The sequence below is a fragment of the Uloborus diversus genome, chromosome 4 (genome assembly GCF_026930045.1).
Source record: "Uloborus diversus isolate 005 chromosome 4, Udiv.v.3.1, whole genome shotgun sequence".
Taxonomy (NCBI): domain Eukaryota; kingdom Metazoa; phylum Arthropoda; class Arachnida; order Araneae; family Uloboridae; genus Uloborus; species Uloborus diversus.
The window spans coordinates 118496694-118515446 of NC_072734.1; the positions used below are offsets into that span (position 1 = coordinate 118496694).

Genomic DNA, 18753 nt, shown 5'->3' on the forward strand with positions numbered 1-18753 from the left:
TTGTAAAAAAGTTGAGGCACAGCTATAGTTATAATTTGAGGTTATAAACCTATGGCATCTGATAAACTTTTTTATTTACAAGGTCTCAAAGTTGATAATTTGAAGCAAAAATAATGAAAATTTTAGGTCAAGTACTCTAAAAGGCCAGTGTCAATAACTTTGAGCAAGAGTTGTAATTTACGTGGTGTAGTTTTAGACTTGTTAAATAAATAAGCAACTCGTTCTTTAAGATGTACCGGTAGACCAAATTCTGTCTGAATCCTTGTATTATTTCTTGAGATATATCAGTCACAAATAATGAAAAAAAAGGAAAAAAAAAAGCATTCGACTGCTCCCCCCCCTGGTGCTATCGGCAACAGCATCTGTCCCCCCCCCCCCCCCTGCTGCTTCCTAACATTTTATTTGATTCCGTTTTCGAGTTCAAATATAATTTTCTGATCTTGTAATTTCTGAACAATTTTATTATATCTCTTGTTAATTGATTTTTTATTTATAATTGCCAACTACTTGCGTCAACATTTATGTGTTTTACCCTAGTTGTAAGGATAGGTTTTTGCCTTGCTTTTAAAACCCTAAATTTTCTTTCAAAATACCCTTTTAAAAGAAACAAGCTTTGATGATTTAATACTGAAGTTTCCATTTCATTGTTCCAGCTATGTATTGGAACTTTTATAGCATTTTCGTCAGGTGAAAGAATTGTTATTGTCTTCCCCCAAAATGTATGTATCACGAGATTCTCAGACAATGTGTTTGAAGAACAGTTCGTTTTTTCCCAGGTGCATAAACATGAACGGCTGTGACGTAAGAATATTACAATGAGTTTCACAAACGCTGCGGGTGCAGATCCAGTAGCTATGATTGCTAAATCGCGATGTTTTGGGAAATTGTCTCAGAAGATCTGATTAATTCTCTGATGGTGTCGAATTTGATATTTTCTCTGACGCAATGTGTTACAGTACTTTTTAAAAAACGTGTTTGATACTTTGCACACGAAAGTATCTATTACATTGGAACATAGTTATTTATCAGGAAAAGGTTTTGGACCGCGGAATGTCACAATTACGTGCGTCTAGTGCTGAAGGTAAATACCATTTTACTGTTCCAGACATTCTTATAATCTCACTTTTGGTTTATGATTCCTTCAGTAAATAAACTTTGAATTCGAAGCATTTGAATTAGTTTTCATGTTTACCAACCAAAGATTACTTCTGCATCATTATTTAAACACCTTCATTCTTCAACCAGCAATTTTATTTTGTAAATGACTGTTAGCGTCTTGCTGTGCTATGGATGACTTTTCAAAAACTGTTTGTTGGCATTATAATACGTGATACTAGTGTGAGTGATTGTGCAATGATATTATTAGTTCCTAGTCCCAATTATAAGCTGGTTGCTTTTTAGAAAACCTTCTCTGAAGACTCGAACAATGTTCGACAAGTTTAACATTTTTTGACGTCAGAAGATTTTTTTCATAGAGTACTTGTGTTGCGAACGAAGTTATTTTTGTTTATTTATTTATCCATTTTCAAGTACTTAAAACTAGTAAGGAAGACTAGTGAGAAGGAATTACTCCGTGGAAGCAGAGTACTTGTGAAGTTTAAAGAAAAATCATGAGAAATATATATGATCTATTTTATATGTGAGCAAGGAACGACATTAATGAAGTAACTATGCATATAAATGAAGGATCAAAATTGATGGCGCTGTCTGTTCAGTTGCAAATATCAAACATCAAACAACTTTTTATGTAAAATAAAGTAGTATTTATTTATCAATTCTTATCGTTTTACGTACCTTTGTGATTTTGAAGAAATCTATATTGTTTGGAGAAAAATCATCTGAAGTAATGGATTTGCTTTTGTTTTGTTGTTGTGGAGTTACAGGTGCAAAATGCTTTCCACTGAGATTGGAACAAAATTAATACAGCTAAGGTTATTAGTTGATCATAAGATTGTGCTGTTTTTATTTTAAAATGTGTATATGCATCTTCATGTTTTGATCAACACAATAGATGAAGAACAAAGGTGTGTGCTTATACGCTGAATAAACTCTTGTTTGAGTTGATCTTTTTAAGTCCAATTTACCCTTAAGAACGTTTTACGGAAGCTACGATGTGCAAGTATTTGAACAAAAAATCACAGATAAATAAGACGAAAATTAATTCACAAAATTTGAAATTATCAAAGCTTTATCAATCTGAAGTAACAGAACTTTTTTTTTTTTGTTAACGAAAGCTAAGATAACTCACTTTTTCACTATCGACAAAAATCTTACGTATCAGATTTAGAATTCTAAAATAGACATGAAGAACAAACTTGAGACGTTTCAGACAGTTCATACTGCAGCGTGCACTTTTTGGCTTGCGTCCAGTGAACGAAATACAGTCACTATACTCGCACACGGCTGGGAAAATAGAGCGATTTTAAAATATTTCAAAACAAGAACATCAGCTACGCTCTTTGGAAATCATCATCGAAATTCTGTTGTCTTTATCGACACGCATAAAAACTGTACGTCGCTTTATTCTGAAGAGAGAAAATGATAGAATTGGAAACTTATCCTCTAATCATGGAAAAAGCAAACGAGAAATCACCTCTAAAGAGCGTTTCGCTCCAAAAAAATCTGAACCTATTCAGTGGTTCCATGTTCACCATAGGCAGCATGATTGGAACAGGGATTTTCATCTCTCCTAAGGGTGTGCTGTTAGAAGCTGGATCTCTGGCCATGTCTCTCATCGTGTGGTGTGCAGCGGGTGTGACTTGCATGTTGGGCGCATTTTGCTACATGGAACTTGGAACCACTTTTCCCGAATCGGGATCAGACTACACCTACTTGCGGATCTGTTTTGGAGACTTCCTTTCCTTTCTGTACCTGTGGGTGAGGATGGTGCTTTCTTCGCCGATTTCAGGAGCAGTGCAGTCTCTGGTATTCGCCAATCACATTTTGGAGCCTTTTTTCCCTTGCCACTCTATACCACCGAACGCTTTGCGTCTGACTGCTGCGCTGGTTTTATGTGAGTATATCAATAAGTATTTTTGTTTTCCAAATTAAAAAATAAATATATCTATGAGTAAAAATATAACAATGGTTATACATGTACAGATGAAAGCAATTAAATTAGCTTACCTGAATAAAAACAATTAAAAAGAGTTTTAAAAAAAAACTCTGCAAACTGGTGTTTCGGAATTATAAAACCAAACCCCTTCATCAGTGCATAAAAGGACGATGAATCACAAAGTCCGACGACGGAACCGTCGCACAGACGAGCATTTGAGCCCGAAAACTGGCCATGAATTAAAATTATCAAATAAATGGTTATTATGCTCATTTTTCGCTTAAAAATGTGTGCTAATAATAAACTCGCTCTAGTTATATGTATAATTTTAATTATGCTTACTCAAATGCAACGCATAATATTTATATAGACTACGAACTGGCTTGGGCATATAAGAGGAAAGCTACCCAATTTAATAATATTAATGTGATTATCTAGTATATAGGTCATTCTTCAAAAAGTGTAACTTTTTTGTCACACGGCTTTTACTGTAAAAACATTAAGGAACAATTCATTAACAATGATTTTTAATTTCATCAAAAATATATCTATTTTAACCTGCGAACAATTTTTTAATTATAATTTTTATTTTAGTATATTTTTGGTTCACAAAATGTGAATTCTCACCTCCATGGCATGTCACACACCTGGTGTGACTGTTTATTATGCTTAATAATTGTTTAATTAAAAGTATATACTTATTTATTGATTATTCCTTTCACAAGTGTCTCAAATACTAATTGTTTACGTATATTTAATTTTTTAATATTGTGTTTTAGTTCGTTTTAGTAGGACAAGGAGTTATGTCGCACAATAAATTCTCACTTCCGTCACCTAAACAGAAAATGCCATTCCTCATTAACACGTGGCAGTAATGACATCAAATTTTATTTTCCATGATACAAGGGAGCCCCCTTGTTTATTTTTAGTCATAGTTGAAGTTGTGAAGTTTTTGTCGATAAGCAAGAATATACATTCTTCTTTAAAAACTTAATGTGGTAATTCTGACTTCTCACCTCCGTGAACTTGAATTTCAGGGATGTAAATTGATGTAAAAGAAGAAGTGAACATGTTTTCATATGCTTAACATGTGCTGATTGTAGCAACGAAGAAAAAAATTTCCCTGAAAAATGTATCTATTATTAGGCCTATATTAATGGTAAATTCCTCACCTCCGTGACAGACCATATGAATGTCATTATTTCTGAGGGGAAAATAAATGATGGAGGGGAAATGCATCAATAATAGGCATTCTACCAAAATTATAAATTGCCAGTATATCCTCAAATTTACTAAATACTATTTTTAACATACATTTGAAACTACTAACTAAACCGTACTTTAATTAAGAGAGCTTAATATTATATTCCCACTAATCATTAAAATAACTGATTGTTTGCACAATTAACAAAATTAATTCTTTGATATTATATTGGCCTCGATTTTTAAATATTAAAAGTTTTTTCTCCGTGAACAAGGCAGTTTTTAATTGTTTTGATTTATGAGTAAAATAAATGGAACTTAGCTAGGTCCATTGTTTATGGTTACTTCAAGTACGTAACACTTTCATGTAAGAATGAAAAAAAAAAAGGTTTCGAAATGAAAAATATTTGCGTTCAAAAATTATGTTTTCTAAGGAATGACCCAAATGTTTAGCAGTTATTCGACATAGTAAAATATATATAAACTAAAATATGCCATATTAATGGAAAATTTACACTTTTAAACGTAGTTGGGATGATGATGACGGAAGTCTACAATCTTTCGCCATCATTATAACTATAATCATCAAAACAAAAAGGTTTTAAATTTAAGGCTTCCTTTTATAGAGTTTCTTTTTCTTTTCATGTTGATCTAATGCTAACCAAAATCGGGTCAGAAGAAATGATTGTTTCTCGCTTCTGCATCCTCTTTCGACAACTGACCAATTGGGAGCCAAGAACGTGGTATAATACTCGGGGCTTACTGTTTGTGCTGTAAAAAAGTTGCTATAAAGAAAGTTGTAGGAAATTTAGGGTTCCTTAAACTTTGCATTAGAGATTTTTTGAAAAAAGTTTAAATAATTTAAATGTAAGTTTAATGTAACTAAGTTTTAATAATTTAAGAATTAAAAAAAAAGAAAAAATAAATAAAACAACAAGTTTCACATTATCGTACTCGTAGTTTTTTGTCCCCCAAAACTTTTCCTAGAGTGTTGGATACCTTGTTTTTTCCACCCATATGTACAAATTAAAAAAAAAAAAAAATCTTCTACCCCATTTTTTGCAAGGAACAGTTGTTTTGCAACTAAGTTTAGTCCAGTCAGTATTTAGTGACTGGACTAGACATTTTTCCGTTGTTTTTCAACTCTTCGATCTTTCACACGATTCTCCGAATTCCTTACTAGCTCTCCCTTTTGGTAAAAGAGCCGGAACTGACAATACTGGTAAAATAACCACTTTATTTAACCTTTCTTAGTTGTTTTCCCAAAAGTTGCTTTCCATTTTATTACATGCTGTCCAATGTCCATTTACGATTGTAAACAGTTAGAAAACTGTTAATGGTGTTTCTCAATTTGGGCTATTTTTCGGAAGGGCAATTTGTAATTTAAGCTAGTTTTGTATACTAATTATTTAAAACTTTCCATCAAAGGGCCTTTCTGTACTTCAGATTATAATATTATGCAGTTGCTTTCGAGTCATAGATATAGCTGAAGCCTGACAACCTAAAAATACATGAAATACATCGGAGAAGAAAAATAAATAAAAACCTCAATCTGCTCTATTTATGGCATTATTATATTTTCGGGCAAACTTTTAGTTTAGATTATTGAAATAGACACTCTGAAGTATCTTTGGATATAGTTTACAATTGGTACAAATGAGTACAACATGTTTAAATTCTTTCCTTTACATAAGGAAATGTAAAAAAACAACTGTCATTTTTGTGAGGTTTGAGGAACCACATTAACATAAAGAATAGCACTTTAAAATAATTAAAAACTGATAAATAGTAGTGCACAAACCGGGTATAAATTAATTTTAACGCACGAATTAATTCAATGAAGTTACTTAGAGTTAGAGAAATTGTAGTGCTGTAAACGAAGACAGCAGTATCTCGAAAGTATGCTAAGTTCTGACTGCTGGTAAATTGGACTGGTTAGTCTCAGTAAAGAGAGAACACTTCCACGAGATGCCGAATTTATCTACGTTTTTTGACACATGGGGTAAAAGTCAGGCTGTAAAGTTTGAATTTTCGACTTTTGGCCAGCTTTTTGGCTCGCTGAGTTTTTTAAAACTCTTTTTAATTGATTTTATTCAGATAAGCTATTTCAGAGATTTTCTGAAACAGATTGGGAAAGCGCTATCGTTGTAGTAATAGACAACCAGGCTTTAAAAAAAATGTGTAAAAATTTCCCGTCAATGTGTAGAAAGAGCAATTTTATGACTCAAAATTAAAATTTTTCATCTTGGATTTTTTTTTTTTTTTTTTTTTTTTTTCAATTTCAAAAATTCAGTCATTGTTATTAATAACGTAAACATTCCATTTCGCGGATTTTCTGTCGAAAGATCCTTAGGTGGTTCATCCCCCTTCCCCCCTCCATTGGGGCGAAAAAAAAAAAACTATGTGAAATCCTGACTATGAAACTAATGTGCAAAATTTGGCAAAGATCTGACGAAAACTGGATTTGTATAAGGAAACCCCGGAGGGTTGCCCCTATTGCGAACGAAAACTACTCTCTGTGAATTATTGTTGGTAATAAAAAGAACTACAACTTTTGTACTGGCACTTTTTTTAAATAACCTCAAAATTTATGCGAAAAATTCAAAAAACCGACTTTTTGTTTTTTTTAATTTTTATTTCCCATAAAAAAAAACGATTTTTTTCACTAAACATGATGAAAAGTTACCTTTTTATGTCTCAAATACACTGCAGTTTTTTGATGTAAAATAGTTATTGTTTCTTCCATTTTTGATTTAATATTAAAAAAGCATCATAATTTTCAAACAGAAAATCTCACGTCAAAAGATCTGATTTTTTAAAAAATCGGTGCGTGGTTTTTTTCGTTGGAATCTCTACTTTCTGATGGTATAAAAAAATGTATACACTAGTATGGGAAGATTTCGCAGAAAATGAAAAAACCGAAAAAGTTTGAATTTAAAAAAAGAAAAAAAGATCATTACGTAAAATTTTAAGCTATTTATCAAAATTTTCACTTCAATTACTTAAAAAATGTAAGTTTCCATGTTAAATTGCTAAATTAAAAAAAATGACATAGAGATTGCAAAAAACACGCGAAAATAGTTAACAAAATTCGACATACAATCAGTATGATAATGCGCTTTAACTGCAACTAAATCAGGCACATTTCTCAAACGAGCAACAATGTTTTTATCGAAATTCTGTGTGTTTTGATTTTGAATATGCTGTAATTTGTAATGCATTATCTCTTTTATTATTGTTTAAAAACCGTTCGTATTATTTCTTTTGAAATATTACAAAAAACAAAAGAAAAAAAAACGCCATGAGATTGGAAATTAAACGTGACAGCGTCTTTATTTATTTCTTTTCCTTCCTTTGATTTTCTTTGTTTTGAAGTACGAAAGGTAGCTATTGCAGTCTCATCAGGGGCGGATCTAGAGGGGGGGCCATGGGGGCCTTGTGATTGTAGGATTTTTTTTAAGGAAAAAAAAAAGAAAAAAATATTATGAGAAGATAACAAAATTTAACACATGTGTTTTACTGAAAAAGAAGTATAGGCCTTAATTGGGAGATAAATTATGTCCCTATCCTCAAAACAAAACTTTTATTTCCAAAATTTTTCTCCATCTTTTGCATCATTTCTTGATTTCAACAGACACTTGGACGATCTTTAAATGCTGCTGTTCTCCGAGTATACCTACTGTTCACAAGACCAAAGAGAGCCTTAAATTTCGTTTTTATGGCGTTAATTTCGAAACTAGTGAGAGAACCTCCTTTTCCCATACCCTTTCACAAATGCCTTTATATGTAGCAAAAAATTGCATTTTTAGTCTTTTATTTGGAAAAATGTCATCGGAAACTAGCTTATCCAGCCCTTATCACTTAACTTGCTTAAAAGCAACTTAAATGAAATTTTTTGAGGTGAGGCTGAGGGGGCGCTACAGTTGCTAGAAGGCGCTAGAGGGCGCTACAATTGCTGGGGAGTGTTTTTGCTGCTCCTGAGATAAGTGATTTTTTACTGTAATTGTTTATTTTACTACTTTAGTTTCAATATTTTTATTGTATTTTATCATATAATTAAGTATTCTTGTGCTTTTAAGTCTTATTTTTGATTTACTTGCTTTCTTAAAGTGTTTTTCTATTCTGTGTAGCTAAGCCTAAATTGTGCTGATTTCTTGTTGTTAATCCTGAGTGCTCTGTTTAGGGTGTAACTTGTTTATTTTAATTTACTGCTTGTCTTAGGATTTAGTAATATTTGTATCTTTTACTTCCAATGCTTTCTAATTCTAATAATTAGCATTATTTCTCCAATTTTGTATTTTTGTATTGACTTTTTAAGTGTACCATTTTGAGCTAGAATGGGAGTTATATGCATAATGAAGGAGGTTAAAAGTGGTAAAGGGGACAAGTGGATTTCTTGTGACCTATGTCAGATGTTCTGCTTGTTTAAGGGGAAGGATTAGTCTGAGAAGGATTTCATTTACACAAATTGTGTTGAAATCTCAGAATTCAGAGTTAGGATGCTTACTTTGGAGGGTGAGTTAGCATTAGGCTGTAGGCGTGTAGATGGGGTAAACACTCCAGAGGGAAAGGGGGAAGTTAGCAAAAAGGAGGTTGGCATTAGCTGTGTGTTAGATAGTGGGAATATTCCAGAGGTAAAGGAGGAAGTTAGTAAAAAGGATGTGGGCATTAGCTGTGTGTTAGATAGTGCGAAAATTCCAGAGGTAAAGGGGAAAGTTATTGCTGAGGCTACTGACTGGGAAACAAAGGGTATAATTTTGGGAGATTCAATGGTGCGTGAGGTGGGAAACTCAATAGGCAGAGTTAGACGTAAGATGGCTAGATGTTGTTTGCCAGGGGCTCGGGTGAGAGATGTTAATAGGGTTGCTGAAAAGAAGGGGGTATTTAATAAAGAGGATGTAGTTACTTTGTGGGTGGGAACTAACGATGTAGGCCATAGTAACAACGATGAGTTTACAAAGGAATGGGATTCCCTGTTGGACAAAGCAACCAACTGTTCGGCAAATGTCCAAGTGGTTGGTTTGCTTCCCAGGTATGGAGTGCATAGGAGTTGGTTAAACCAACGGGCTAGGTGTATGAACCTGGTACTCAAGGAAATTTGCGTTAAGCGTAGTATCAGGTTTATTGATGTGTGGAGTAAATGTAAACGAGATTGGATTGCTAGGGATGGCCTGCATCTGAGCTCTACAGGGGTCAAAATGGTGAGTGGTTTGGTTTTAGAGGCTTCAGAATCAAAAAACTAAGTTGGAATGGGGGGCATGGTTTAAGGAGCAGAATTCGAAAGGGTACTAACTATTGGGATTTTAGTAGAAATGGAAATAGGGTGGCTAATAAGAGAAAAGATTTTAACAGTTGGGATTTAAATAATCGTGCAGCATTAAATAAAAGTAAGATGGGCTTACTTAAGGTTTTTTATACAAATGCCCGTAGTATTAGGAACAAGATGGAAGAATTGAAAAGCATAATTATTGACGAGAGGTTGGATATTATTGGAGTTACCGAGACATGGGCTACCGAAAGTGATGATGATTTATTATCTATTGCTGGGTATAATTTGTTTAGACAAGATAGAGTAGGTAAAAGAGGTGGTGGGGTTTTATTTTATGTCAGCGACACTTTAACTTGCAATGAATTGGTAATTAATGATAAACCTAATGAGATTGATATGATTTGGCTGGAGTTGATGAGCAATAAGGGAAATAAATTACGTTTAGGGAACATTTATAGGCCACCCAACTTAAGCCAGGGTCAAGACGAACAGATGTTTAGTATTATTAGTGACATTTCTAGCAAGGGGTCAGTCATCATAATGGGAGATTTTAATTTTCCAGGAATTGATTGGAATAATTTTTACCATAGTAATAGCAGAGAAGAGGAATTTTTGAAAGTAATTGGTGACTGTTTCTTAGATCAAATTGTAACTCAGAGTACTCGACAGGACGCGATTTTGGATCTAGTTTTCTGCAACATGGAAGGCTCCGTTCAGGGGTTATGTGTAGGGAAACACATTGGAGATAGTGACCACAACAGTATTAGGTTTGGGATTAAATTTAATATGCACAAAGTAGAGAATTTCAGGTTTGTGCCCAATTTCAGAAATACTGACTTTGTGGCACTTCGGCAGAGTTTGAATGCAGTTTTTTCTTCTGGATTGGACAATAGCGATGTGAATCTTCAGTGGGCAGAGTTTAAGGAAAATCTAGAGTATACGGTTAGGGATCATGTTCCTTTTAGGAAAAAGGGTGTCAACACTAAAATTTGGCCAATGTGGTTCTCCAGGGAAACTAAAGACGCTCTAAATTACAAGCAAAAGCTGCTTTTCATAGGTTTAGAGAAACAGGTCATAGTGCAGATAGGCTCCAATATTGTAAGGCAAGGCGTAAATTTAAGTATTTGGTACGGATTCAGAAAAGAGAGTTGGAGCAAAGACTGGCAGATAACATAAACAGGAATCCCAAGAGGTTTTTTGCATATGCTAATTCGGGGAAAGTTCGAAATAGTCATATTGGGCCACTGGTTGATGAGCACGGAATTTTAATTCAGGACGATAGTGATATTGCTAATGTTCTTAATAACTTTTTTTCGAGTGTTTTTAACGATAACTGTATCTCAACAGTTGACACCAACAAGACACAAGCTATAGTACAGCTTGAGGACTTTGTATTTTCCAGGGATGACGTTTTACTTCATTAAAAAAAATTAAAGAGACTAAGGCTCCGGGGCCTGATAATATTTATCCGAAAATTTTAGTTGAATGTGCAGAGGAATTAGCAGATGTAATCGCAAACATTTTCAATGCTTCTTATAATTCGGGGACAGTGCCAGGGGACTGGAAGCTGGCTAACATTACACCGCTCTTTAAGAAAGGGTCTAAAGGGAGTGCGGGAAATTATAGACCTGTGAGTCTAACTTCAGTGGTTTGCAAAATTTTTGAAACATTGATGAAAATTAAGATAGTAAATTTTCTATTAAATCTATTGACTAGTTTTCAATACGGTTTCAGGAAAGGTAAATCTTGTGCAACTAATTTATTACATTTCTATGACAAAGTTACCATGGCATTGGACAATAAGAAGCCTGTAGAATGTAGATGTTGTTTACATTGATTTTCAAAAAGCTTTCGATAAGGTACCGCATGTTGCTCTACTTAGCAAATTAGCTGATATAGGAATAGGAGAGAAAACTTTCATTTGGGTAAAAAACTGGCTGACCGGAAGGAAACAAAGAGTAGTTGTAAGGGGAAATTATTCTAATTGGAGTAAGGTCTTAAGCGGGGTTCCTCAAGGATCAGTGTTAGGGCCTGTTTTGTTCATTGTCTTTATGAACGATATTCACAAAAATATTTCTGGGAACATGAATTGTTTTGCTGATGATGTCAAAGTTATGGGGACTGTAGAAAATGAAGAACAAGCAAATCAGTTGCAAGAGGATCTAGATCATATTACGGAGTGGGCTGATAAATGGGGTATGGCTGTTAATGTTGGGAAATGTCAAGTGCTACATTTAGGGCATGGAAATAAGTGTACAAGTTATTATTTGCAAGGTTCAGTCATTAGTCAGGCAGACAAAGTTACTGATCTGGGGGTCTTAATAAGTCAGGATTTAAAGTCTTGCCAACAGTGCAGCATTGCTAGCAACAAAGCCAATAAGATGCTTGGGTTTATCAATAGATGTATTTCAAACAAATCTAAAGAAGTTCTTCTGCCCTTATATAGAAGTTTGGTAAGACCCCATTTGGAGTATGCTGTTCAGTTTTGGTCTCCTTATCTTAAGAAAGACATTAATGTATTGGAAAGGGTTCAAAGGCGGACTACAAGGCCAATAAGTGGACTTTCCCACTTAGATTATGATTCCAGGCTCAGAAGGCTAAAAATGTACACTCTTGAGCAAAGAAGAGACCAAGGGGACATGATTCAGCTGTTTAAATTTATTAAAACGAATGATGTTACAGGGCTAAAGTTTAGCACTGAAAACAGGACAAGGGGTCATTGTTTTAAGCTATTTAAATCTCAGGCTAACATGGATATTAGGAAAAATTATTATTTTAGCAGGGTAGTGGAACCTTGGAACAGCTTACCGGAAGAGGTGGTAATGAGCAAAGGAGTAGACAGTTTTAAGAGGGCCATTGATCTTCACTGGGGATTGTAAATTGACTAGGACCAGTCTAGCTGGGCCCAGAGCCTGTTGCTGGTCGTCACTTTTGTATTTGTATTTTTGGGACTTCAATTACAAACGATTTTTGATAGGACCCCCTCCCTCCCTAGTTTATATTGTGATGATAGCTTTAAAAGGAGGATTTTGGAGGAGCTCACGAATCTTCCATCCCTTTCAAAATATGTATAAATATAGTTAAAAATCGAATTTTTAGAGCCTCAAAAACAAAATATTACTGGGAAGGAAGGATTCTAAGCACCTTCACACTTCCTTTAATGTAAGCAAACATTACCTAAAGGTGCATTTTTAGGCTGGACAGTTGAGGAGTTAAAAGAGCATCCCTCCTCTTTTCGAACTTCTCAATGCATAATGACAGAATGTTTTGGTTTCTAAGCTTTATTTTAAAAAAGTATTTTGGGGCCAGCGCCCGAAACCTGACCTTTCTCCGTACATCATCAAAAATTGACAAAATGCGTTTATAATTTCCTTATTTTCAAAAATTACTCGGAAATTTAAATTTTGAAACATTTTCGATAGAGATTCCTAAATCCACCCACTCACCTAATGTCTCGATACCCTGAAAATTGAGTTTTTAAAACTTCATTTTAATAAAATTTCTGGGGAGCTCGGAGTTTTTTCAAAAATTTCGGATGGCCCCTCCCAAAACAATCGGTTTTATCCGCCACTGGGTCTCATTATACTGACTTTGACAAGTTCGATAAATTAAAGCTGATGTTAAATTCTCAAATTTTTCGTGTTTATTGTCGACACTTCTCTTCATGGTGACGTCAGAGCATTAGTCGATCAGCGATATTCGCTATTCTATGTATGAGGATAACTTATATACTTGAATGGTCTATATAGAACGTTGTAGCCTTCAGCAGCGGCGTAGCGTAGGTTTCTGCCGCCCGGGGCAGGCACCAAATTTGCCGCCCCTCTTACATTGTCTTGCTATATGCACCCCCCCACACACACATACACAAATAAATAAATAAAAACGCATACACAACAAAAAAACGATGTGATTAATGTTTTACAGAACGAAAACAAGATTTTATTATCTGAAGCATGTTTTTACATTTTAATATAATCTTACTTCAACAGTTGTCAACAGTCAACAACTTACTGTTGGTCGAAAAATTCTAATAAATATTTTTCAAAAATTATTGCATTATGAGAGACAATATTTTAACTAGATAAAAGCATTTAAAGCGTCATCTAAAAATGTGTATACTGGTATAGTATTTCTTAAACCTTTTATTGAATAGAAGAAGAAGAAAAATATATGATTATAAACTACCTGATCGATACATTTTTTTTAAATACTTAAAAAGATTTTTTCTTTTTAACCTAAATTTTTTAAATTTTCTACTTTTTATCAACGGAAATTCTTTAACAACACTATCAATATCGATTGCATCAATCATTTCTGTGAAATGTTGCATAAAATGTCATTTTTTAAAATAACCCCCAGAATCCAAATATGCAGGCCCGGATCTGCGTACCCGCAGTATCCGCAGTGCAGGGGGGGGGGGCACGGCCTTGGGGCCCGATGACCCAAGAAACTGGAAAAAAAATTGAAAAAAAAAAAAACTACCACCAAGACTTATTAACGCTGCAAATATACACTGCTGGTCTCTGGGAAGAGGCCCTGCAGATTTAGTTGCAGGGGGTCCAAAATTTGCAAATATGACCACTATTTCCCCCTATTACCCACCCCGTTTTGGAGTTCTGGTGATCAACCTCCTCCCCCTCCAAACTCCTTCTAAGCCAAAAATTTTTATTTGGAGTGGGAGGGAGCATTATATTAATAGTTAACATTCTTCTGGGGGACTAGAGAAAAGAAAAGTTTAAAAAAATGAGCATTTTTAGGAGGAACTCTCTCAAGGTGGTACTCGCCCCTAAAATATTTAAAAAATCATCATAAAAACTGTTTTTTCTTTTTTCCACAGTTTGTTTTCGATTGTATTTTTTGATGTGCAATCATTTACTTTTCGATGTAAAATCCAAGTATCGGCTTCACTTCTATGAGCCCCATGTCCGGTAAAAAGTTCTGGTTGAAAAAAATATATATAAATAAATAAATAACTAAAATGAAATAAATATAAATTTAAAAAAATAATAAATCTTGAAGCACCGATCTTCAGTCACAAACTTTCCCGGATTATGTATATTTATTGAAGTTACGATCTTACTGAAGATTACGAATGAAATTATGTGTGCCTATAATTCAGCATTAATATCTTCTTTACATAAATAAAACACAAAATCCAAATGTATGTGCACCGGGGTAAATTCAGAAGCTACCGGACCGATTTCGTTAAAATTTTCAGATTTGCTAGGAAGAATTTAGGCATTTTCGAAAAAATTTCGATGAATAGTTCTTTCTTTATTCGAAATTTACGTTTTGGACCCAAAAATGGATCTTTCTACCAGGGCCGGACTAGGTCCCCTAAAAGGGCGCCAAAAATGACCTTCAAAGGGCGCAAAAAAAAAAAAAAAAAAAAAAAGCGCACAAGTTCAAAGGGCCAAATAAAAATTTAAAAAGTCGCACAGGTTTGAGGGAGCAAAAAGAAACATGCTCACAGGTTCGAGGGGAGGGTACAAAGAAAAGAAAACGAAGGCGCACACGTCCCAGGGCACGAAGAAAAAAACAGAAGAGGACGCATAAGGGGCAATTCCTTAACTAGGTAAGGGTCCCGAGGGGGAGGGGATTGGAAAAATCTCGACATACCCCTACTTGGGGAGGGGGGGGGGTCAGACCCATTCTTACGTAATATTTTCCAAGTCGATATTTTACATTAGAAATCGCGTGGTCAAGTGCAGGGATCATATTTCATTTAATTCTGGAAGGTAAAAAAAGTATTAGGATGAGTTGTTTTTTACTTGTTTCTCAAGAATGAATAGTGTAAAATATAATAAAAGAATCGCACTGTGTATGGAATGTCTTATTTTTAATTAGTATCGCATCATATACAAAAGATATTTGTCGAAAAACATGCAGTCTAGGTTCCTTTTAGTAAATATTTCTTTGCATAAAGTGGTTTTTTAAGAAATAAATAATAATAGTGAATTTAATAACGATTCCAGTGTTGTAAGATTCGTTATTTTATCATTTTGAAAAATGAAATGGAATCTTACGTAAGATGGGGGGGGGGGGGAAATCTTACTTACCCTGATATGGGGGAAGGGGGTCAAAAATCATCCTTACGTAACCAATAAATGGTCCCTAAGTTTGAGAACTCAAGAAAAAAAAATATTTAAAAAACCGACGAAGGCGCACGTTTTCAAGGTCGAAAAACAAAGACCCCCTCCCCCCCCCCCGAAGGCGTACAGGTTTGAGGGCGCAAAAAAAGAAACAGGCGTACAGGTTCGAGGGGGGGGGCGCAAAAAAAGGGGGAAAAAACCAAAGGCGCACATGTTTGATGGCACGAATAAAATAAAATGGAAAAAAAAAGGTTTGAGGGAGCAAGGAAAAAAAAAAACCGCTCATGTTTGAGAGCGAAAAAAGGGGGGGGGGAGCTCAGGATCAAGGGCGCAAAAAAAACCGAAGGCGCACACGTTCAAAAGCACAAATAAAATTAAAAAAAAAAACGGTTCGAGGGCGCAGAAAAAAAAGGAACTCAGGTACAAGGGCGCAAAAAGAAAAAAAAAACGAGGGCGCATGAGGTTTTTTAGTCCCGTCAAGGGAAACACGTGGAGGCGCAGTCACGTTAGGCAGTGACTGCTTGCAGAGGCGGACCGGCCACTGCAAGGTTGCAAACGCGGCTTGCAGAGGCGGATGCGCCCTCGAACGTCCTCTGTGTGCCTTCGTTTTTTTTTTTTTTTGACTTTCTCAAACTTGTGCAACTTTGTTTGCTTTATTTATTTATTTTTCGCGCCTTTGAACTTGTGCGCCTTCGTTTTTTCACGCCCTCAAACCTGTGCGCTTTCGTTTATTTTTGCACCTTTAAAACCTTTGCGCCCTTGAACCTCGCCTTGAACCTCAGTTCTTTCGTGCCTTTTAGTAGTAAAAGTTGGCGCCCGCTTGGGGGACCCAGTCCGCCTCTGCCTGCTTGTCAATCTTTGTGATTTATAATCATCTCTAACGAAATTGTCCTCTCACTTCTCGTCTTTCTATGCAGCGCCAGTGATAAGAGTCCGCATGCAAGTTAGCATCCAATATTTCATGCTCGTGCCTCAACGAGAAAAATTTCCTAAAACAAGTTAGAACTGAAGAGTAAAAAAAAAGCATTTTGATGTTAATTTAGTAATACTTCCCAAGCAAAGCACCGTCTTAATAAAAAAAAATTTAAAAAAAAAGCTTTTTCGATGTAAATGTAGTGTTACAGAATTTGCCGCCCCTAGCAATGTGCCGCCCGGGGCGAGTGCCCCCTTTGCCCCCTACGCTACGCCGCTGGCCTTCAGATAATATTTCGTACGGAAGTGGGAAATAGGTACCCGAACATTGAATATGTGAAGCTGTTAAAAATAACAATGCAAGAGATAATACATTACAAATTACAGCATATTCAAAAACAAAACACACAGAATGATTTCGATAAAAACATTATAGTTCGTTTGAGAAATGTGCCTGATTTAGTTGCAGTAAAAGCGCATTATCATGCTGCTTGTATGTCGACTTTTGTTAACTATTTTCGCGTGTTTTTAGCAATCTCTAAGTTCCATGGATTTTCAATTTTTTAAATTTAGCAATTTAACATGGAAACTTACATTTTTTGAGTAATTAAAGTGTAAATTTTAATAAATAGCTTAAAATTTTACGTAATGGATGATTTTTTTTTCTTTTCAAATTCGAACTTTTTTTTTTTTCATTTCCTGCGAAATTTTTCCATTCTGCTGTACAAATTTATAATACCAAGAAAAAAAAAGTCAACGAAAAAAACACGCACTTAAAAAAAAATATATATCAGATATTTTACCGTGAGATTTTTCGATTGAAAATTATGATGCTTTTTTAATATTAAATCAAAAATGAAAGAAAAAATAAATATTTTAAATCAAAAATATTGCAGTGTATTTGAAACATAAAAAGGTAACTTTTTACCAAGTTTCGTGAAAAGAATCATTTTTTTAATGGGAGATAAAAATAAATAACCAAAAAGTCGGTTTTTTGAATTTTTCGCATAAATTTTGAGTTTATGTAAAAAAAAGTACAATTATAAAAGTTGTAGTTCTTTTTATTACCAAGAACTTTGTCATTTATTTTTTTTTTTTTCGATAGGACTCGTAGTTTTGCTAGAAATCGTGATAAACCGTTTTCAACCCTTAATCCCGCCCCTCCTCCTCCCCCTTCCTGAACTCAGATCGACCGTAAATTATTTTTCCTATTAATTTTGTTAGTTTCTTTCTTTTCCAATGGGTTTCATCCTGCTCTAAATTTTTTTGGTCTCGAACATTATTGGCACTGTCCTACAAATGGGCCCACACTATCCTACACAGGTCGTCATTTTCGAATTTTTCAAGGGGGACTAAGGGTGTGTTCTCAATGCAAATTTCATAACAACAAAAAACCACGCCCACTTATGTGTAAAAGCACTAACTTTTCAAAGCTTGTGGAGGGGGGTATACACCCACTGACCCCCCCCCCCCTAATGACGGCCCGGGGACAGGGTACAAATTCAATACGGGGGGAGGAATATATTTTGAAAAAGGAAAAAAATACAAAAATGTGCAATTGCATTATTTTTCCAAAATCGGGGGGAAGGGCGCCCTTTCACCTTATTGCTTCGCTTATCAATGGAAAGATCATCCTTAGCCGAATTCATTTTCCTTCATACATTCACATCTTTTGCATTGAAAACGGAGCTCTTAATAACTCCGAAATGTAATTTTTAGTTCTGATGTTTATGCGTTATGATGTTTTTATTAATGGATTTAAGCATTTTAAGCTTTGAAAACTTGTAAACTAACAAATGTTCAAAACAAATTGTCAAACGTTTGCAGTTATATAGAGCTATATATTTGCAGTTATATACAGATATATGTTATATATATTACCTATATATTTGCAGGGGGTCTGCCCCCTGCACTATTTTTGGGGTTGATAACATCCAAATTCGTTTTCCGCGTGTCAGTACTTTTCAGAAAAACTAACTCTCGTAATTGTATTACAAAAATTGAACGGAAAACCACTCCCCCAGGGGCGGCAAATAGGGGGGTCAAGAGGGGGCAATCGCACCCCCAAATTTTTGGCGCAGAATGGTAAAAAAATGGGTGAATTCAATTTATGAAAGTCGCAATTCAATGTTTATTTAAAAAAATCTCGCTGGTTCTCAGAAACTATTTGATGAAACTCGACATATTCCCAGACTATAAAAAGTGTTTTTCGTTATTTGGAT

General features: G+C 34.8%; 1 protein-coding gene across 1 annotated transcript in view; it reads left to right on the top strand.

Annotated features, from left to right (window-relative positions):
• Positions 1-841: 841 nt before the first annotated feature.
• Positions 842-18753, top strand: part of LOC129220214 (Y+L amino acid transporter 2-like) — a 50492-nt gene continuing 32580 nt past the window's right edge. The window contains exon 1 of the mRNA XM_054854579.1: positions 842-3013. Coding sequence (XP_054710554.1) covers positions 2539-3013 — 475 coding nt within the window. The 5' untranslated portion in view covers positions 842-2538. The remainder of the gene's footprint in view (positions 3014-18753) is intronic.